Here is a 22,967-nt window from a genome sequence, read left to right as displayed (position 1 = left end):
AACCTTATTTTGCAATAAGAGTGTTTTTTTAACAATGTGGCTTTTTGTAACTCTCAGATGTTTTACGTGTTTATATTAATTTAAAGTGTTTATATTATATTGTTATTTTAAATGTAAATGTAGATAACTGTATTTAAATGTTTACGTTATATTAAATCGATCAGATAGTTTTTCAAAGTGGGTAACCGATTCTCTTGGTGGCGCTGAACAAGAAAGAAAAGTTAGTGTTTTTCTGAGTTGCTTAAATAACTGGTGCCATCACGCAGTTTATAGGAATGTAGGTTACACATTAAATGGGCGACTTCAATAATAAGTCAATCTCCAGTATGGGTTGGTTATTAGCTTTGTTACTGCTCTCTGCTTTGATAACCGAGAATTTAGCAATATTTCTCTTTAAGGACCAGACTTATTTACAGATTGAGGGATCCTTGTAATCTGATCTCCTTCCTCTTAGCCTCTTTATCTTCGATCCCACCCAACACACACAAATTCAAACCTTTCAAGGATGTCTCTCTTAGGGATACCTGGCATTACAGGACGGGGATAGTGCAAACAGAAGTTGAAAAACACATCCCACAGCAGAGTTTTGGATTGTCCACTGCTAAGATGCTTTGGCTGTAAATTAGGGACACCAAACCCAAAGTGGCTTAAATCATAAAGAGATTGATTGTATGACTTTATAAGGAGCCCACGGGTAGGCTAGTCCCGGTACTCGTGCATTTCTCCTCGACCGTAAGCAGTGGGTCGCTTTCTTCTTTGGCTGGCCTCCCTTGTCGCAAAATGACTACAGCAGCCACCAGCGTCACTTCCTGTCTGGCAGCGTGAAGAAGCAGAGACTCCTCATCAGGTATCTTGTCCATAATAGAGAAGTATTTTCCCTGCTGCTTCCCAGTGGACTTTCCTCCGTTCTTCATCCCCAGAACTGCAGCATCTGCCGGTGCCCCAGTCCATACTGGCAGACAGAAAGAAATCACCAGAATTGGCTTAACCTCAGATTCCTTTCGTGACCCTGGGGTGAGTACTCATCCCAGGTTGCAAGGGAGGAAGCCTAGACACATTTATTTGCTTTAGTATCTAGCACGGCCCTTTGCATAGACCTGTGGCTCAGGAAGTATTTGAGAACTTGGAGGGAATGGATTTAAGATTCAATCATAGTATCTCATCATGTTTCAGATACCGTTTCCATATCGTAAAGAATTGTTTCGTATGGCTCCAAGAATAATCAAAAGCAAGGATGGAAAAGGAAAGGATGAAGAGCCTAATAGTTTTCATCTAATTCTATCATTTATCCAGTTATTGAATCTGTAAGAGCTGTTTTCAGAGAGCTACTGGCAGAGATTTGGAAGAGTTCCCAAGGCTTCAAGTTTATGGTTTAAAGATATTTGATTCCCACCAAAAACCATAAAACACCTAGGAATAAATCTAACCAAAGAGGTAAAGACATTTGATTCCCTTCTTGTTCACTATAAAACAATATCTGCGAAAAGAAAGTAAATAATAACGGACTCTTACACAGGTCAAAAATCATACCGTGCGTCGATACCCTTGTCTGACTCTACCTTTTCAACTCAAACTACAGGCTCTCGCTTTCAATCGACTGATGACGAAACTTCTGTAATTTGGAGTTTAATTTCCTTAACAATCCAGGGTATTTCTTCGGGATAAGCGACTTCTGTCTTTTTGTTGTCCTGCCTGCTTTCTTTCCCTTATGCTCCAAGGAAAGAAATATGGCTCAAGGAAAAGACTTGCCAAGAGCCAGTTTTCTTGCTCTGATATTTGGAAACTTCTGTCTCTGCGAATATAATGCCTACCTAGGCTAAGTTAAAAACATTGTTTTTGATTTAAGGAATGTGTGATAAGACATGCAAGTTCAGATGCCAGGAGAGACAGACCAGCTCCTAGCTGAGGAAAAGTCACTGCCCAGGCTGCCCCTTTGGAACATGAGCTTATAGCTTTTTTTTTTTCTTTACTCGTAACATGTGAATATGGAAAAAATGACAGCAAGTAAAAGATCCTTCCGGGGCATCATTTGATCACGACCGCTTATTACATTGCCAAAATAATTGACATGAAATGGAAAAGGTCTCTTAGCATTTACCTGGAAGCGTGGTGACCCCCAAGAGCTGCCTCCCTTCACAACAGTGAGAGATTCACAGAATGTTCTCATTTTCTGACCGCAGCTTTGATCATTTCACCACCACTTCCACATGTAAACTGTGAGGACTGGTACATTTCACAAGTACTTGGGGGAGCCTTGGCCCCAAGGAGAGGCATCTGTATTGCTTAAGAATGCCATAAATATTTTCTTCCCTGAGAAATAGACACTTTGGAAGCAGATCTGAAGAAAATCTTATACCAAGCAAGATGACTCAATCGCCCTGTTTCTGCCTGCCTCCTCGTTCCATCAAGGTCAATGGAAGAACCTATAGGTTTGATCAAATTACTGAGAGGCTATAGAATGGAAGGTTTCTTGAAAATAACATGAAAAAATATATATGTAGTGAGATCCGAAGCTGACTGAACAGTGGGACCAGTTTGGGCTTGAGTGCACTGTTTTCCGCTTTTTCTATGTAGATTGTTTTCTTCCAGATTCTTATTTGTCACTCTCTTAAGCCCTAGTTCCCACCTAAGATACTGTCATTTCACTCCTGAATTAGCAATTTTCTCATCCTTTCTCACCAACAGAATTTTTGCTTGGTAACGGGTTGGATTACTAGGAATAAAACATTGGCAGGTGTATGATGAGAAAGGATCTCCTAGACTAAACAGTCACCATGTGATCTGTTGGGAGGAAACCCCCACCACAATTCAAAGGCCCCTGCGAAGCGTCGCTTCGTCCTTTAAGACTGAACGCAAGCCAACATTAGCCTTCCGAAGCGCTGGAGACTGCCTTCTCGCTTCGGACCTCTCGCCTGCTAAATGCCCCCACCGCGGCTTTTCTTCATTTTCCTTTCATGAAGTTACCATGTGTCTGTCTTTGGCACTGAACTCTGAGTTTCTCAAAGGCAGAGATGGCGTTCATTCACCTGGGGTCATAGTGCCTAGCTCGGTCTCGCCTATAACGTGTGCTTCGTCAGCGTCGGATGGAGGGGTGGACAGAGCAGGGACGGGTCAGAGTGTGGGGGATGAGACCAGTTTCTGGGGGGAAGATGCCATTTAAACAGATAACCGTTAGAGTGTAAATAAAGTCTGAAGCCAAGGAGATTCGTCACGTTCTGTGGTGCAACATCCCTGGACAGAGAGCACTTGTTTGCAAACAGAGGCCAGATTGCTGCTTTGGCTCTTTTCCTAATCCTCTGGGGCTAAGCCTAGTTCAGCTCTCAGACTGGATGGAGCATTGCACTGGTCCCATTGGGTCCCCTGTCCTGGACTTGCTGCCACGTTTCCTGCCGAGAGGCAGAAGTTGCCGCTTTCCTGCTAACTACTCCCCCCACCCCCTTTTGCCAGGGCTGCCCTCCCTTCCATTTCTCAGGATGGACTTTGAATGGCAACTCAAAGTAGCAGGGGCTATTTTGAATCCATTCTAATGAGCATCGTTACTGAGCAATGGCAGGGACTGTCTCCAATGCCCAGCTGACTTTTCCCGGGGTGTGATTTTGGGGTTCTGGTGGCCCAGCTCTCATCAGTTCCACTGTGTTTTCCGCGTTCACTTACGAAAGGAACTTACACCGCTGACATTAACCATTGGAAAGCACTAGACACAGAGTGTGGGCTCGATGAATGGCCCTCAAGTGCCAGGGGCTATTAATATTTTTTTTTTAAAAATTTTAATGTTTATTTTTGAGGCAGAGAGAGACAGAGTATGAGCGGGGGAGGGGCAGAGAGAGAGGGAGACACAGGATCCCAAGCAGGCTCCAGGCTCTGAGCTGTCAGCACAGAGCCCGATGCGGGGCTCAAACCCACGAACTGCGAGATCGTGACCTGAGCTGAAGTCGGACGCTTAGCCGACTGAACCACCCGGGCGCCCCTGGGGCTGTTAATAGTATTACAACTTCTTTGACAGGCCTCCTGTGCCAAACTGGAAATAAAGTATCTGGTTTAGTCTTTCTCTTGCCTTAGTGTTGGGAGGTCTGTGGCTTGAGAGCCCTCAAAAGGGGAAGGATGAGACCAAAGGATGAATTTGAGTTTTAGTGAAGGATATAGTTTTAGCAAACATTTTTATAAGACATGCACAGATTGTATAGTTCGCCTTCTCCACATTCATACATACAGTTTAAAAACCGTATTTTGGTTTATCAGAACAGGCATGGGAACTTAAAAAGCAAACAGATTGATACGCTGATCAGTGTTCTTGGATGCAAACGTCAAGCACCAAGTCTGGGTAACTTACGCCGAAGAGGGATTTAGGGAACCTGAGAAATAGGCAGTATCATAAGACAATCTAATCAGCCACCTATGAAAACGTCACTGGGGCCATAAAAATAAATCTGGTCAAGTCCCTCATCTGTCTGAATAGGAAGATTATCTCAGTAGTTTCAGCCAGGTCAGAAACTCAGACTCTTGAGTCACCTGTTGCCATAGAGTTGCGCTCCCAAGTCTGTATGTTTCAAAGCGCTTCGGAGAGCCGCGTAAGCCTCCACCTTCTCACATGCTTGACAAATGAGGTTTCAACCTTTTGCCTGAATACGCCCAGGACGTGGGAGAAAGGGCTTTTTAAAAAAACAACATGCTTGACAAGGTGTCTGGCTTCGGCTCAGGTCATGATCTCGCGGTTCGTGGGTTCGAGCCCTGCGCCGGGCTCTGTGCCGACAGCTCAGAGCCTGGAGCCTGCTTGGGATTCTGTGCCTCCCAATCTCTCTCTCTCTCTGCCCCTCCCCTGCGCATACCCTATCTCTGTCTGTCCCTCTCTCTTCTCTCTCTCTTTCTCAAAAATAAGTAAATATTTTTTAAATTTTTTAAAAAAATGAACATTAAAAAATTTTAAAAGCAACAACTTTGTTTTAGAATAATTTTAGATTTATAGAAAAGTTATAAAGATAACACAGAGTTCCCTTATGCCCCTCAGCCAATCTCCCCTAATGATAACATCTTATCAGGGTCTGGCCCACTCAGGTGGCTGCTGGCTGGAGACACCAGTTCCCTACCACGTGGCCCTCTGCATAGGGTTACTCATCATGTGGCTTCCCCCAGAGTGAGGGATGCAAGACGGAGGGAGCAAACGGGATGGAGGGCCACAGTGAAAGGTGCCTTTTTTTTTTTTTTTGAGGGAGCTCATTCCACTGCTGAACAGCTCCATTTGCTGAGAAACCTGTCTTTGCACAATTTCTTTCTGAATCCTTGCTCTGGCCAGGGGTGGACTAGCCGGGAGGTCTCTTCATCCATCCACCATCTATCCATACGGCTGTTCACCGTCGAACGTCCTTCTACATCTGATCCAAATGAGGACAAGACACTTCGTACGAAGACATAGAAGGCTGCTTATTCACAGAACCTGCTTTATTCCCCTACGTGTAGTCAGGAATCTGGTAGAAACATAGCTATAGGCAGACTCACATGCTTTAGAAACTGAAAGAAATTGTTATTCAGCCTGATACGTAAAAGCTCAACGATTTATAAACATTTTTATATTCTTCTGTCTAAAACAGAAGCTGACACCGGGTGTAACCTGGGCATTGTGACAAGTGGGAAAATGTGAATGTGTCACATGGTCCAAGCCCACAGCTGCTCTCTAGGTAGAGTTACACACAGACCAGTGCTTCTTAACCGGAGTGATTCTGCCCCCGTGGGACATTTGGCGATGTCCAGAGACATTATTGGTCGTCACAACAGGGAATGGGTGGGTGTTCTGGCATCTAGTAAACCGAGGCCAGGGATGCTGCTAGATATCCTACTGTGCACAGGGCAGTTCCTCACAGCCAAGAGCTCTCTGGCCCCAAATGTCACTAGAGCCAAGGCTACACAGGTACCCCCTAGCTAAGCATTTTTTTAATCATAGGTCACTATTCACAAAGATGACATATTTTTTTTTCCTATCAGGAGGCTTCAAGATATTGTTTGGAATTTTGGAGTTTGAAGTACGTGTTATCCTTGTGGGACTCTGTAAACTCTCATGCTGGTGCGAATAGCAATTAGCAGAACGACACGGAAAGCGTTCGATGTTCGGGAGTAAAGCCTAAGATTGCATACGTGCTGACCCGGCAATGCTTAGATTTCAGTTGAGAACCAGAATAACCCCCCTGGAGTGTATGTTAAAGCACACACTGCTGGGTCCCACCCCAGAGTTCCTGAGTCACTAGTTTTGGGGATGGGACCATAAACTTTGCAGCTCCGACAAGTTCCAATTTCCGGGGGCGGTACTGACGCCAGTGGTCCTAGAACCACACTCAAAGGACCACAGAGTGATTCTTGGACATGTACATAGGAAGACATGCACAGAATTTTTCAAAAACACTGTTCCCGACAGTCCCAAGCTAGAAACAACTCAAATCTCCATCAATAGTTCAATGGGGGAAATTAACCATGGTATATTCATACCAGAAGACAGTGTACAGGAATCAAAATGAGTGACCTACAGCCACCTGCCTCGACAGGATGAATTTCAGAAATGTCGATGAATGAAATAAATGAGGCAAGAAAGAATACTTAGAGCGTGATTCCATCTGTGTGAAGTCGAAAGCAGGAAAAAGGAACTATATTCTTTATAAATGGATACATAGATAGTAAAACTGTAAAGAAAAGCAGATGATTATTGGATTATTATTATTATTATTATTATTATTATTATTAGATGATTGATCAGAGCAATGATTACCCTGGGTGAGGGGGAGGTAGGCACACAGGAGACTTGGGTACAGGGAATAGTCTACCTCTGAACTTGACCGTTGGTTGTGTGGGAGTTGGCCTCCTCAATATTATTTAAACTGTGTATTTATATTTATACACATCTTTACGTATTTTACATCTTCCAATTAAAAAGAAGTTTAAGGAATTCCTTCTATCTTAAAAGAAAATGTCCCCTATCCTATATGTCTTGTGGTTCTTTGACAGCTCGCTTGAATTTTAGCATCTGCCCGCTGGTTATAAAAACCAAGTCTCTTAAGCTTTACTATTTGGTTTAGTTATTCTTCTGGGTCAACTAATAAAATATGAAGGAATGATAGAATTTTTTAAGGACATATACTCTTGTTACAGTCAAATACATGTGGTGATGTGAACTAGTGAATAAAGTGTTACAAAGTAAAAGCCTGTTTGGAGAATGGATTTGAATCTTGGGTTGTTAGTATGTTTATTGTGGTACATGTATAATAAGTTATGGGAGGCCATATCGTTAATCATCTTGTAGACACTGGGGATAAGAACATACCTGTAATGAAAGAGACTGATGGCTCTCTACCCCATTACAACTGACTTACTTAAATTTCCCCTATACAAATCTCACGGCCGCAAAGGTAAAGACTCTTAGGAACTATTTCTGTCTTGTGGGAGGAGACTCATTTTTGAAATATTTCTTTGCTTTTTGAAAGAGGACGGATCGGATGTGTCTGTCGACTACTGTGTGATGCCTTTTGCCTCCAAAAATTCAGAGAGAAGGAGTTGGGAACATCCGTAGCCCCGAGAGGATCCCAGGAACGCTGGTTTCTCTTTAAGAATGTGCATGCTGTCTTTTCCTGATGTCAGAGTCTTGCTTTTAAATGTTATTGGAGAGTGTCTGAGTCTCTCTCTGCACTACACTTTTTAGTGTGTCCTGTAAGAAAACAATTCGTAATCCCCCTTTTAAACATAAGGTTCTTCACGGCACGGGCTACACTTCCCTTATTTGATGGCAGTGCGGATTTCCAATTTGCACCTCCCGCGTGTTAAATTGATGGTTGCGTAATCCCGAAATGCATTCTTGCCATGACATCCCAGGAATCCGACTGCAGCTGCCTACTGATATGAGCGGTATCTTTATCATTTGGTGAGCGAGCCAGATGTGCAAGTACATTTGTTGGGAGGACAAGACGCTAAAAGGATATTATGCCTTACTGATGATAGTGAAAAATTAGAAATGACCCAACTGTCCCTGGGTGGGGGAATGGTTAATTAAATTATGGCACAGCTACGCTATGGGATACGATGCAAGCACCAAAAAGAAAGTAGAGCTGAATTTATGCACATGTGTCGGGGTCCCCCGAAGCCCTTTAGGTGCGTCGTTTCATTTAGTTCACACGGCAACCCCCTGAAATGCCCATTTCACAGAGGAGGACGATGAGACTTGTCCACAGTCACACAGTTAGTAGATGGTGCAGCAATAGCTTGTCTGAGTTCTCTGGACCTCTAGATTCATTTCCTTATCCACTTACACTCTACCAGCTTATAAATGTCAGAATAATATGTACTGTTGACTTTCCTCTCCTGGACATTTGATTCCAGATGACATTGGTTTGCGTAAACGTGAAGAATAGGAAGAGACTCATGTAATAGTAATAGCAAACATATCTAAGTGTCACCACTAAGTTAATTCTGAAGGAGGTAAGTTTCCTGTACTTTCCATGATTGAAACAAAAATTTAGGAGCGTACATCAAGATTCTGGCTGTGCGTACTGCCCGCGTCAGGGATTTTCATGTGTTTTCAGAGCCATTACTCTGTTTAAGATGCCAAATTATAAGTGAAGTAAGCAAGAAGTCATGCTTTTGCTCAAATGTAGTCACACGTATAGCTTGTGTTTACAATTTGTCATTCTTTTAATATTTGCAGATGGGCAGAAGAGAAAGAAATCTTTGAGAAAGAAACTGGATTCACTAGGAAAGGAGAAAAACAAAGACCGAGGTAAAGGACAGAAGGAACCACAGCGGATGCATCCTCCGTGGAGCATAATGGTTGAATTTGGTGGGGTTTTTGAATTGCATAGATTTATGCAGTTCAACTCTATTATGTAAACTGGCTTTCTACAACAGAATGTCATTAAAGCCTGTTTTGGTCTACTCTTTTGTGTTTGAGTGGCCCTGTACTGAGTTGATGAATTCAACTGGTTTGAGCAAAGTGTGACCTCGGCCAAGTTTATGGTTCCAATTATGATGCTGGCCAATCAGCAACGCATAAGAGGAACCTGGGTTGAGTAGCCATGGACAGCATCTCTAACGCTAACCAGCTGTCTGGCAAGGCCAGATAGTTAGGCAGGGCTAGTTGAATGAGAAAAAGTTTGGATTTGCCTACCATGACTACTGGAAAGAAACAGTCTCATCCTCATGAGCTACTGGAGATGGGCCATTCTCCACATTTCTGTGTTAGATCACAGCAGGCTTATGTTTTGCCCTATATGTTTTGGGGATTGTCGACTGTCTTCATACTGTTCTGTGTCCCTTCTGTGTCCATTTAGGGAGCTGACACATTAGCCACTCTTTGAGAGGTATTTGTGGTCGTTTTTAACTAATATTCACTGAGCCTGCCTAACGGGCACCTGGGCCCCATCAGCACAGTACAACTTTCTGTGGCTTGTTTGTATGGGCCCATACGAAATGACCGCGGAACAGTGCCGTCGTATGAATGTATTTCCATTTTATGTGACACAATGAATGAGTGTTGAGTGAGGAGACCCATATGTCTCACCTCGGAGTTCTTTTCTATAATGATTGAATTTCTGCTTGAAAAGATCCCAGCCTCTACACCCATGTCTTGAACTGTGCCTAAAGTGTCACGACATTTGGTTCTTTGGACTCAAAGGAGATTTGAAAAGTCGTAAAGAATGGAGAATCAATGTTTTACTTCCCTTAGAGCGGGATTTCTCAACCTGGGTCTACTGACGTTTTAGGCTGGATCATTCTTTGTTATGGAGGCTGTCCTGTCCGTTGCGTGAGACGCTCAGCGGCATCTCTGGCCCCTACCACTAGATGCCAGTAGCACCGCCCCCCACCAGGATGTCTCCAGACATTTCAAATGTTTACCTCACGCTGGAGAAAAGGAGATGAAAATATGAGTGATTCCCTACCTCTGGCCGCACAGTAGAATAAAACTGTGTGCACCCTTTAAAATGCCCAGTGCCCAGACCCCCACCCCAGAAAGTATAATTCCACCGGTCTGTAAGGGTACCGGACAGGAGGGCTTCTATAAACCATGAATGTGCGGCTTCTAACATGCGAATTCCGGTCCATATTGACTAGCGTACTCACCAGGGCACATCGTGTCACAGCAGAATCTGCTGCTGGTATAATCAGGGCAAAGGGCAGTCTGATAAGTTGTGTTCTTTTTAATCGGTTCATATGTTCTTACCCTTATTTTTCAGTGGCTATTAGTAACCAGGATAGCTTTTTTAAACTAGAGGTTTTGCTTCTTCTGTTCTTGCCACGGACGACCTTTGCCTCACTAGATTAGAGTGATTCTCAGTGTTTACAAAGTGAATTAATGGGACCACACAGACTTGCAGTAGGAATGTGTACCTTTAAGGTTGGTTTATTCTAGGATGATGATATGAATACTAGGATTTGAATACTCAGAATGCAGACTTTCAAGTGATCCTTCACAAGTGCCCATTCAGGCTAGACTGAGCAGAATGAGCATTTTCTGCGGGAGACGACAGAGTTCCCTCAACAGAGGGAGATGTGTGTGTGCTTCCTTATATTCCAGAACAGCAGGAAGCAAGGATGTGAATGAGCAGAAAAGGAAGGGCCAAGGGAAGTAATTGACCAGTATGTACTGAGCCATTATACATTTTGCAGACCAAATCGTACTTAGGAATTACATAGGCCCGGTGAAAATTTGGCGGAGTTCTATAAGGTTGCCCAGGGAGCTGGCTGGGAAAAGCAAGGCAAGTCCTGGTGCTCCAAAGACACATCAGGGCGCCTAGGTGGCTCAGTCGGTGAAGCGTCAGACTCTTGGTTTCAGCTCAGGTCATGATCTCACGGTTTCGTGGGTTCGAGCCCCACGTCGGGCTCTGCGCTGGCAGCTAGCCTGCTTGGGATTCTCTCTCTCCCTCTCTCTCTCTCTGCCCTTCCCCCACTTGCGCTGTCTCTGTCTCTCTCAAAATGAATGAATACGCTTAAAAAAATATTAAAAAAAAAAAAAAAAGAAAAAGAAAAGACACATCGCCCATCCAACTAAAGGGAGAAATATTAGGCTTCATGGCAAAAGAGGGTTTTTTTTTCTCTCTTTTAAAGTAGCTCTTAATTAAATGGCATGTTTTCTGAACAACCTGGGGACCAGAGCGTGAGGGGGGAGCATGTAGGTCTTACATGGTTGTAATGGTTCACATGATTTTCTTCCACTTGAATATTAACATTGGGGTTCCTAACAGCTGCACATGTGGAAAATGATAATCATTTGAATCCAAGACTAAAAGAAGGAAAACAGGAAACTCTAAGTGACCTCTTGGGTTAGGTCATCTAAAAATAAATAGGGGCAGCTTTTTAGAATCGAATTGCTCTCCCAATAAAGAGTGATTCATTAAGTGTTGGATATGCTGCTAGATTAATTGATTCAATCAGAATGAATTACGTCCTGCATTTTATTTAATTGCCTGGACACGAAACACAGCAGATCGTGTGACACTGCTGTGTCCCTCCTGCCCATATGACTTTTGAATTCCATATGGAAACTAATTCAAGATTGATGCTGGGTCGGAAAACATATTTTCATACAGAATGCTTCCCAGTCCTTAATTTCTCTTAGTTAAATTACTTGGCAACCCAAAAGCATTTTTTAAACTTTCGGAACTTCAGAAAGTTTCTTTCTTGTGTCAAGAAAGAAATCATTTGGGGGAAAAGGATTTTAAAATAGCTACTTTGTTCCAGTTAATGTGGTTCCTAATCAGAGCACAGGGGGAGTAGGTTTTTTCGTGGCCTAAGTCTGCGAGGCAGGTCCCCTCTCCACAGGGTATTTTCAGATTGTGCCGTATATTTATGGATATAAAATCTGGCGATAATTTAGGCGTGGCACCTTTCTTTGTGCCGAACTGGTATCACGCCAAGTAGAAAAATCAAGTATCGGTTATCGCCACGTGGAACTTCGCGAAGAGAACGCACGAGACGCTGTCTTTGAGTGCTGTTGCCAGAACTGAGAGAACCAGAGGTCGGGGTGGGGGCAGTGGTGGTGGACGCAGGGCAGAGTAAGAAGGGGCCACCTTGCACGGGACCGTGTGGGCCCCAGAACAATGTTTGGTCTGCATGCCGAGAACATTGAGGTGCCATCAAAGCGTATGAACTTGGGATGGGAGTAGGACACGAGTGGAGGGAGGAAGCCTGACTCTAGAGGCGGAATGACTTCTGGTGAGGACACGGTCCAGGGTGGGACCGAGCGAGTGGTTGGAAAAGGTGGCAGGAAGGAAAAAGTAGGAGGAGAGGAGAAGGTCAGGAGATGTGAGGACGGAGAATTAGATGGGCCCTTTAGGTAGACATCCAAGCCACCAACAGTGAGGGTAGATCAGGGGTCTGACCACGAGTCAAAGTCAGTGACAATAGAAGAGAGCCATGAGCAGGAGGCAAGCGGAACCTCGCACAGGCAGGTTTCTGCCACATGGCGGGAAGGCACAGATACGGAAGTGGCAGTAGGGAGCCAAGGTTCACCGGGCGGGAAAGTTCACAGTTGCTACTAACGAACCCAGCAGGGAAGGCAGTGTTCCTAGCAAACACATACTGTAGATTAGAACATGACACACACTGTCCCTGGCCCCAGAACAGTGAGCCTTGGGAAATGTCCATCTGGTTTTAAAAACCTATTATCAGCTGTATTAGCCACTATCAACACTGAGTCTCTAGGGTTTTCCCCCCTAAGAGAAGCGTTTTGAATCCACAGACGAGCATGTGCACCCAACATTTTATTTACACCCGACGAAGGTTTTGCTCAATAGATTTGTGATGAGTCCTCAATTTGACAATAGCCACATTTGGAGAAGCAGAAATATCCAAAAATCCTGCTTAGAATTTTCCAGGGACTGTAGACACTGTGACACAAGTTTAGAGCATGGAGAGGCCTCCTTTCTGAAGCTTGTAACGGTTCTCAAGAGACAACGACAAGAAACCAGAGACTACATTAAAACTCTGTCACTGAGAGGATAAATAAACTCAGCCAGGAAAGAAAGCCTGTTAGGGAAAAATAAAACTCTGTTAGAGGATCAGCTCTTGAGTAAGAATAAAAGAGAAATAAAAATGGAGAGGCTTGTATTCCATCTGTTTAATTGGTATTCAATTATTCCAATTTGCAAGCAGGGTGACAGAGGTTTGGACATTAAAAACGATGGATACCAAAGGAAACCATTTTTCTAGGGATATCAGCAACTCTAAACGAGTCTGGTTGGTTTTCCTTATGTGGAAAAACTGGCTAAGAGAGGAGTCCGTAGCCCCATCTTTGAGATAGAGAGAACAACCTGGGGAGGGGCAGAGAGAGGAGACAGAGGATCCGAAGCAGGCTCCGTGCCGACAGCAGAGAGCCCCATGCGGAGCTCGAACTCACAAGCTGTGAGATCCTGACCTGAGCCTAAGTCGGCCACTTGACCAACTGAGACACCCGGGCGCCCCTCCCCGGTTGTTTTGAAGTAAGACGATTTGATTATTCCCATACACAAGACAGCGCTGATTTATGCGATAAATCCTGGCGTGCACAGCCAGTGGTCTGGTATTGTCCCCTTTGCTTTCTAATTTTGCTAGTTGGTGGAGGTGGCCTTTTATCAATAGTGAGCATTGCGTCTTGCTGCACTTGTCTACATCAGTCACTCAAAAACATGCCTAACTTTTTGTGTGTTATCATATGCCACCTAGTTTGTTGAGAATGATGGAGAATGGCAAACATCCTCTGAAAATCCCCAAATGGTGACGTTTTGATTTTTCACTTTAAAACAGATTCATGTTTTGATGGAAGCAAGGGTGCAGGCTTCTCAAGTACCATTTCTGCTTTTCTTAGATAATTTTTTTGTTTATTTATTTATTTATTTATTTCGAAAAGGAGGGAGAGAGAGAGAGCAAGCAAGGGCGAGGCAGAGAGAGAGGGAGAGAGAGAATCCCAAGCAGGCTCCGAGCTTTCAGTGTGGATCTCGATGTGGGGCTTGAACTCACAAACTGTGAGATCATGACCTGAGCCGAAGTCAAGAGTCCCAGGTTCAGCCCACCGAGCCACCTAGGCACCCCCCATTTCTGCTTTTGATGTAGACTTGGTCATTAGCCCAGTGATGTTAAAAATCACTGGCCACAGATCAAGGAAGAAAACCTTCCAAAGCCTCTTTCCACCTGATTTAATGTTAGCTTTTCCTTTCAAAGAACAAACAAGTCTTACAACTGTTTTCTCTTGATCATTCTGGTTTTATTCGGAGGGGTTATAAAAACAAGGGAGAGCCTAGACTCCAATATTCTGCTGCTAGGAGATGTAATTTTGACTCTAAAAGAAATAATGCATTTAACTTAATTATTAATGCTTTTCAGCATAAATCTAAAATATTGCCAGTAAAATGCCCGGCCCTAAGGATTAGTGTGCTTACAACAGACACGTATACATATGGATTTACTACCGTGATCCAGAAAACAACCGTGTGTACATCTCCAAATAAAGCCGTAGATCTCTGCATTATGCTCCTTCCCCCCAAATTGTCCTTACGAGAGGATTTAACACGTTGTATCCTGGGCCCTTCACTGGTCAGTTAGCGATGAGAGCCCACTTGTGCGTGTGGCCAGCAGAAAGGCTGGAGCATAGATCATAAGAGTGACAGCCCCAGCCAGCAACTGGAGGCAGAATGTGGGGACGAGGAACACAAAGGGAAGAGAGAAGACTTGCTCCCGAGCTGTTCCGCCCCCTCTCGGGTTCTCATTTCGCATACTGGCTCGTTTACGGGGAACCTCAAAGTGGATCCGCTTAACTGAACTTCAGTCTTTGCTCCCGTGCATCTCTGCTTTATAGCACGTGGCAGACACACCTCTGTAGCTATTTACATATCTGACCCCCTCCCCGACTCTGAATCCTTCAAGAGCAAGGACCAGACCTTTTGTTAGCCTTACACTCCCTGCTGAATAAATGGATACATGCAGCCTTTTCATGCCTTGTAAGTTCCGGGGGCTCTGGAGACCCATAAATCGAAGATGGGGAGTGTAAGGCTAACAAAAGGTCTGGTCCTTTAAATTTTTTTTAATGTTTATTTATTTTTGGCACGAGCGGGGAAGGGGCAGAGAGAGAGGGAGACACAGAATCCGAAGCAGGCCCCAGGCTCCGAGCTGTCAGCACGGAGCCTGACGGGGGGCTCGAACCCACAAACCATGAGGTCGTGACCTGAGCTGAAGTCGGACGCTTAACCGACTGAGCCACCCAGGCGCCCCAAAGTTTTTGCCTTTACTTGAGATATGTCAGCCGTGGGGGGGGGTGGGGAAGACCAGAGGCCTAGATTTCTAAAACCATACTGGCCTGCTTGATAGAAATAGAAATGTTGGCCACTCTGATAAATACAAAAGCCACCTCTGTATTTTGATTGATGAATCAGTTTCTTCGAGAAACAGGCATTCGAATATGTCTGCTCTTAGGTCTAAAACACGAGTGAGGGCCTTCCCTGGTCCGGTCATGGCTGAAAGTGAATGTTTGTTTTTTGGTTCCAGAATTCATCCCACAGGCATTTGGAATGCCCTTATCCCAAGTCATTGCAAATGACCGGGCCTATAAACTCAAGCAGGACTCACAGAGGGACGAACAAAAGGACGCGTCCGATTTCGTGGCTTCCCTCCTCCCATTTGGAAATAAAAGACAAAACAAAGAACTCTCAAGCAGTAACTCATCTCTCAGCTCCACCTCGGAAACACCAAATGAGTCAACGTCCCCGAACACCCCAGAACCGGCTCCTCGGGCCAGGAGGAGGGTGAGTTGGCCGGTGCTTTCTCTGACACCACTGCTGAAACAACCAGAGCGTTATTCTTGGAGTCTTTGCTCATGTGAAAACTGGAAATGTAGTCCAGGTATCTGTCAACGGCCCCACTCGGGGACAATTTGCTCTGGCCGTAGGGCACTGGGCGCACCCTCGGAGCCTTTTCCTGACCCCTCTCGGAGCTGTGGGGGGCCCCTCCTTGGTTACCCATGTGCCCCATGAGATCCTGAACATTCCACAGTGTCACTGTTGACCGTGCTCTAGTGTGATCTGCTGCTGTACTACCGGACTTGCCCTTGAGACTGTGGGGCTTGGGGGCAGGGCCAGGTGTTCTGGTTACTCTCTCGGTCTCTAGTCCAAGAACCCACTTGGCCCAGTGGCTTGGCTACCAGTCTTCAGAAACAATGAGATTTTGTTTCATCAATGGAACTTTTTTCACTATAGGTATATAGATAGAGAGAGAGAGAGAGAGAGAACATATGTCCTCTCAAATTAGTACTGTAACAACGGGGTGCCATTTATTAATTGGCAGCTGTGTTCTAGGCACTGTGCTGTTGTTTGGGGCTTCAAACTTCATGTTTCGATCCAGGGAAGCTGAGTGTCCAGGCCAACCGGTTGGTGATTGCCTGGGTCCGTTGATAAGCGTCTCTAGAATTCCCTCGGTCACCGGTCACCGGGAGGTCTCCCCTTTTCCTCTTGCCTGGAGACCCCAAACGTGCACCACCCCCAGCCACTCACTGCTGCCCTCGGTAAAAGCCCCAACACTCCCCACTTAAAATCCACGTTCGAGACCTCTCCAAGATCAAGGGGGTGCCTGGGCCTCTGCTGTTCTCAAGGCTCCAGCTACGTTTACAGATGAGGCAATGACACCATTGTCGTTCTTCCAGCTTTATCACTGTCTCTCGGATTGCATGTTGGGTGGCAGTAACACCTGAGCTCCACGTTGGAACTTTCGGGGAATCTGGGGCCCCGGCAACGGGCCTGCCCGGTGCCCTCTCCTCTGTCCAGGCCTTGCCGGGACACCGGCTGCGGACTCCTTCCTCTGTGCTTCATCGAAGGCCGGGGGGCTGTACCGATGTGGCTGGCGTGCTACTCCCCTATGCTCAGCCCTCACCCTTCCCAACATGGCGGCCCTCCTCCCCCCCGCCAGCACCCCATCTCCGCCAAAGGCTCTCTCTGATGGCCAGAGGCACCCACCCATGCAGATGACAGGCTGCAAGTGCCGAGACGTCAACGTCGCCTCCCTGCCCCTACCGGGAGTTGCCCTTAATCAATGACTCTTGAGGCTTGTGGTATAAATAGCCCAGCTCACTCGCTCCCTAGCATGGTTACCTCTGAGATGCTTGACCTCCATGGTCTCCCAGTCGTCCCCAGGGCCTGGGGCACGAGCTGCCCCCGGGCTCGTCGTAGACTTAGTGGCGCTTCTCATCCGCCTCCCTCCCTTCCCGCTCTCATTTCCTCACCCCTGCAGCCGTCTCCCGGAACCACTTCCCCGATAAAGCCCTTTATGCCATTTCTGGGGGGACACAACACTAAGACCATCCCATGGAATCCACTTTTAAAACTCTACCCCCTAGAGTCATAGTTGCGATCTTCTTTTTACTCCCAAGGCTCCTCTCACTTGACCTCATTCGTCGAGCATGTGATTCTTCTCTTGTTCCAAGGCATGAAGTGTCTTCCATTTGGAAAATGTTGTGTGTCGAAATTTTGACTGCCATTACCTGGCCCTGTGTTGTGGTAGTTTCCTAACTTTTTCGAAAGGTGTTTGCTGCTCTCCGTCTAATGTGCAAACAGCATGATTCAACCAAGCGGCGCTCTTGTAAGTGTGACAGGCGGTCATGGGCAGAAGCGTTATTGGAGAGCCTCTGAGGGAAGCTGTTTTCATTTTCCCCGTCTGCACTCTTTGTTCACGGCTGTGTATAATTTGCAGGGTGCGATGTCAGTGGATTCTATCACCGATCTTGACGACAGTCAGTCTCGACTACTAGAAGCTTTACAACTCTCCTTGCCTGCGGAGGCTCATAGTAAAAAAGAGAAAGCCAGAGATAAGAAACTGAGTCTGAATCCCATTTACAGACAGGTCCCCAGGCTGGTGGACAGCTGCTGTCAGCATCTAGAAAAACACGGTAAGCAGACTTGTCTGTCAGTGATCATGTATGAGAGACTTTCATTTATTCAAGCATCATGGATTTAAGCGCCCACGTTCAGCGCTTTAGTCGTCTGATCAGACTCTGGGCTGACGTTTCCTTACAGATCTGAGTGTGTGCCTAAAAGGGTACTGGGCTGAACAAGGTTGTGGGGGACAAAAATCAACCTGACAGTGTTGAGGCCGCCCAACGCCCAGTGGTCCTCAGAAGTGAACCTGGAGGCCAGGTATCTTAGGGGAGGCCAAACAGAGCAAAGCCACTGTGAGCAAAGCAAACAGAGAAACAAACAAACAAAACGATTTGCAAACCATTCCTTACATGAATAGAAAATACATGGTTTTTGGCGACAGCTTTCTATATGGCTATTTGTGTTTTTGCGGGAAGATGTCCACTTCAGATCCTTCACAATGACCCTTTTGGCAACTCAACTCCAGGTAATATGTTGACTTAAAAATAATATAGCCTTCTAAATGTCTTAATCACTAGGTAACATATGGATGACTTAATAAAACTGATACATATTGCAGCTTTCTTTGTCTATACAGAATTTTTATATGTACGTGTGTGTGTGTGTGTGTGTGTGTGTGTGTGTGTGTGTGTGTGTCCGTATGTCTCTTCTCCTGGGAAGGTAAGCTGGAGGTCAAGGAAAATTTCTTAGTCATTTTGAATTCCCAGCACTTACTATCACGGTTGATACAATGTAGGTGTCCAATAAATATTACTTGCATGGAATTATTTTTAAAAATAGCTTAGCAACTAAAGAATTCAGTACAGCAAATATGCAAATTCAGCCAAAATTTCACTAGGAGGTAGAAAAAGCGACTCATACTTTTATAATTATAGTTTTCACCTGTAAAAAGCATCGAGAGTGAACTGTAAGCATTTTAAAGAGTCCTAAGTGAGAATTGTACTCCAATCATTTAAAATCTAGGGCCAGGTTGAGTAACTGCTTATGTGGAAGAAAGAAAACTTTGTTTTTCTATTTTGTTTTTTAAAATAAATTGTCATGAATTATAATTTGAAAAATAGCCTTTCCTTTAAGCTTACTAAAAAACTGGACAGGGCTTCCTTTTTTGGAATAGTTAACATGCAGCGTAGGGCCTAAAAGAGACAAGATTATCCTGGGTGATCTCTCAAGGCCCTGATTCCGTTTCTGGTTTCCATGGTGTTTAGCTCCAGAAAAGAGACGTGTTCAGATGCAAACGGATATTAATCTTGGTCCCTTAAAACCAATGAAAAACAGAGCAAACCATAAAAACAATTCTTTCATAAGACTCTATCTGCCAGTTTTGGAAATGGGTAGCAGAGAGTATGACCCACTTTAGCTTTATAAACTTTTGTCAAAGATCTATTCATTCCCTCCGAAATTGGGCTTGGACAATGACCTTGATTCCATCCATGTCTGTGTGCGCCACCCTTTCCCTTGCGCCCAGATGCTTTCTATACTATATGCTCAGACGTCACTCCTCATCGGGGAGATACAAATCAAAACCACACTGAGATACCACCTCACGCCGGTCAGAGTGGCTAAAATGAACAAATCAGGAGACTATAGACGCTGGCGAGGATGTGGGGAAACGGGAACCCTCTTGCACTGTTGGTGGGAATGCAAACTGGTGCAGCCGCTCTGGAAAACAGTGTGGAGGTTCCTCAAAAAATTAAAAATAGACCTACCCTTTGACCCAGCAATAGCACTGCTAGGAATTTACCCAGGGGATACAGGAGTGCTGATGCATAGGGGCACTTGTACCCCAATGTTTATAGCAGCACTCTCAACAATAGCCAAATTATGGAAAGAGCCTAAATGTCCATCAACTGACGAATGGATAAAGAAATTGTGGTTTATATACACAATGGAATACTACTTGACAACGAGAAAGAATGAAATCTGGCCATTTGCAACAACATGGATGGAACTGGAAGGTATTATGCTAAGTGAAATAAGTCAGTCAGAGAAAGACAGATACCATATGTTTTCACTCATATGTGGATCCTGAGAAACCCAACAGAAGACCAGGGGGGAGGAGAAGGGGGAAAAAAAAGTTACAGAGAGGGAAGGAGGCAAACCATAAGACACTCTTAAATACTGAGAATAAATTGAGGGTTGATGGGGGTTGGGGGGGAGGGGAAAGTGGGTGATGGGCATTGAGGAGGGCACCTGTTGGGGCTGTATGGAAACCAATTTGACAATAAATTTCATATCAAAAAAAAAAAAAAAAAGAATTCCCTAAGCATCCTCAATTTCCCAGAAGCACAGTTTTCAAAACAATGACAACAACAAAAACACAGACAGTATAATGGAGACTCAAGTGCTATTACCTTTCTGGGATTTGGGCTGATTTTGAGGCTTATCATGCCTGCCCTCTTTACTTGATACTTCCTAAGCCTGAGGTCCAGGTGCTCTGGGTCAAGTTTCCATTCTAGTTCCTGATGAAAAGGAGAGAAAGGTGATCATGTCGATTTCTGGGACAGGCCCCAGCAAAGTCACGGTCCTTTGCCAGATCTATGCCTTTTTTGATGTACACCTGTTTTTTCAGTGACTACCTTAAGTCGGGGTTACTAAATGCCTAGGCTGCATGTTTTCTTTGAAGGAGAGTCACGGCATAGCTTGTGTCAGAGAATGGCATTGACTGCCTGCAAGCTGCCATTTGCTCTACCGATAAATAAGCGAACAAACAAATATTTTAGAAACTTAAATCAGATTATAATCAATTGAGATACATAGGAATTCTGGCACTTGATCAGTAACTAGTCATTTTTTAAAATTACAGTCATTTTTGCCGAGTGAAAAAGTACTATAATTGAGGAAATAATGTCATGGAAATGGGCATTTCTGAAGAGTCTGGAGGGATTCAACCAAATGAATAGTCCCGCTTGTGTAGAAAATGCCCTTATGTGATATTTCTGTAGAAATTTCAGCTATTCAGAAGCCATCAGAAAATTGGAGAGCAAATGCAGCCAAACCGAACATTTGCTAACACCTGCTATTATATTAAGGTTTTCTATTTTGCACAAAGGAGACTCATCCCATTCAATCAGGGTCTGTTTCTCTCTTTATAACGGCAGATGCCAGATATGATTCTAAGCCCTTTATATGCATTAATTAATTGAATCGTTGCATAACTTTTCAGGTGGATACTTATACTCCTTTTGCAGATGTGAAATTTAATTCTGGAGTGATTCTAAATAGCTCAATTACCCTGTTTTTAAGCTCACAGAGAGGTAGAAACAATAAATTAAGCTAGGGGTTGGACTCACTTAGGAGGCAGACACACCGACAGAAGCGACAAAGAAGGTACAGGAGTCTTTTGCAAACAGATGCAGAGCAAAATCCCACCAAGGGCACAAAGACGTGATGATGCAAATCAGCAATAATTAGCCTCTCACCATGATTCTCTCAAATTAGTCTGGAAATTCAGGATACCAATTATAAGGTATAGAACTGATAAGTGGGATGTATGGATTCATAATTATATTTATAAATGGATTTGTAATTATAGATGCTATCTCTTCTAACTAAAAAAACCCTGGAAAACCAACCAAAAAGGGCTTATACCTAATGCATCATGTGGCAAGACCATAAAATATGTCTACAAAAAGATACCCATTTCCTATGTAAGAGCAATAATCAGTTAGATACCATCACAATAAAATAATTCACTCATACTAATACCAAAAATATACCCAGAATATCTGTAATAAGAAGCCAAGAAAGTTCTGTAAAGAAAACGGCAAAGCTCTACCAACAAATCTAAAACGTGACTTAAGCAAATGAAGATGTTTACTTTGGTTCTGGATGAAAGAAATAATGTTATAAAGATTGAAATTCTTTCCAATGTAATTATACGCTGTACTAGTCAGAACCTTTTCAGTGGCAAGAGAGAGGAACCCAGATAAAACTCCATCAGGCAAAGCACCACCACCCCCCTCCCCCAATCCTATTTACATATGGAAGTCTCAGTATTGTATCTAAACTCAGGCACAACTGGATCCAGGAATCAAATGATGGCATGAGAGCACGAGCCTGTTTGGTGGCTTTCCTCTCAGACCACCTCTCTTCACGTGGCTGCAAAATGTCCATTGGCAGCTCCGAACCCACCATCGTCCTCATAACTGATGATCCCAAATGAAGAGAAAATGAGCCACCAATGAAAAAAATAAATGGAGATGGTGATCAGCAGTGCTGATGATTAATGGCTTGCATAGGAAAGGGAGAGCTGTTCAGACATTCTGTGCCCCTGAAGTACATGATACTTCTTAGGGAGTACTCCTGCCCCCCAGAATCAAACCTGAAGCGACAAAAACTCTGGCTCAGCTATGTAAAAAGAACACACACGCGCACGCACGCACACACCGAGTAAAGGCTGGACAGAAGTAAACCAAAATATTCATTGTGGCTATTTCTGCATCCGTTATTTTGCGAAGTACATTACCTTTTACCTTTTTCTGCACTTTCTAGATTTTCGTTGATAAGTGCTTGTGTTCATTATAATCAGTGAAACAAGAAATATCTAGTTTTACAACTGAGGGAGAGCTAAAAATTCGTATAGAATTTATGTTTAAGTAATCGTTCCGAATAACAAAGAAAAGGTTACTTTTTTCATATGGAGAAGATGTGGAAATACACACTATCACGTGACAAATTTTTCATCACACAAACGTTTAACATGGCACGCCCCTGGTGCCTGCAGAGTTAAGCTGGAGGTGCCCGCAGACCATAGAGTGGGATGAAGAACCGTTAGTGCATGCGATTGTGCTGTTACTGCTCTGCGAGTTGCAGCTGGGTGTTGGCATCCCATTCTGGGTCTACGGTGATTTCCTCCAGAGTTTCGAGCCGTAAAACCGGACTGTTGATTTTGTTTGCTTCTTTGCAGGCCTCCAGACAGTGGGGATATTCCGAGTTGGAAGCTCAAAAAAGAGAGTGAGACAAGTAAGTGAAAAGGAAAGACCGCGTTGTACGTTTCACATGACTTTCAAATGAATTACCTCATGCAAAGTTCAAGCGTATGCAAATTCATTTCTCAATATCTCTGCGGTATCCTCCCACCAATTAGAGTATAATTGAGTCCCAAGA

At 44.3% G+C, this 22,967-nt stretch overlaps 1 protein-coding gene across 5 annotated transcripts in view; it reads left to right on the top strand.

Moving 5' to 3' along the window:
• The window catches only part of ARHGAP6 (Rho GTPase activating protein 6), a 532,244-nt gene that overhangs the window by 469,721 nt on the left and 39,556 nt on the right, over positions 1–22,967 (top strand). For all 5 annotated transcript variants that reach the window (XM_045050342.1, XM_019823543.3, XM_023248925.2 and 2 more), the window contains 4 exons: positions 8,678–8,749; positions 15,484–15,740; positions 17,677–17,872; positions 22,768–22,823. In XM_045050342.1, the coding sequence (XP_044906277.1) occupies positions 8,678–8,749; positions 15,484–15,740; positions 17,677–17,872; positions 22,768–22,823 (581 nt within the window). The remainder of the gene's footprint in view (positions 1–8,677; positions 8,750–15,483; positions 15,741–17,676; positions 17,873–22,767; positions 22,824–22,967) is intronic.

Source organism: Felis catus, chromosome X (genome assembly GCF_018350175.1).
Source record: "Felis catus isolate Fca126 chromosome X, F.catus_Fca126_mat1.0, whole genome shotgun sequence".
Classification (NCBI taxonomy): domain Eukaryota; kingdom Metazoa; phylum Chordata; class Mammalia; order Carnivora; family Felidae; genus Felis; species Felis catus.
Note: the sequence above shows the minus strand (reverse complement) of the source record. Positions and strands in the feature narration are given on the sequence as shown.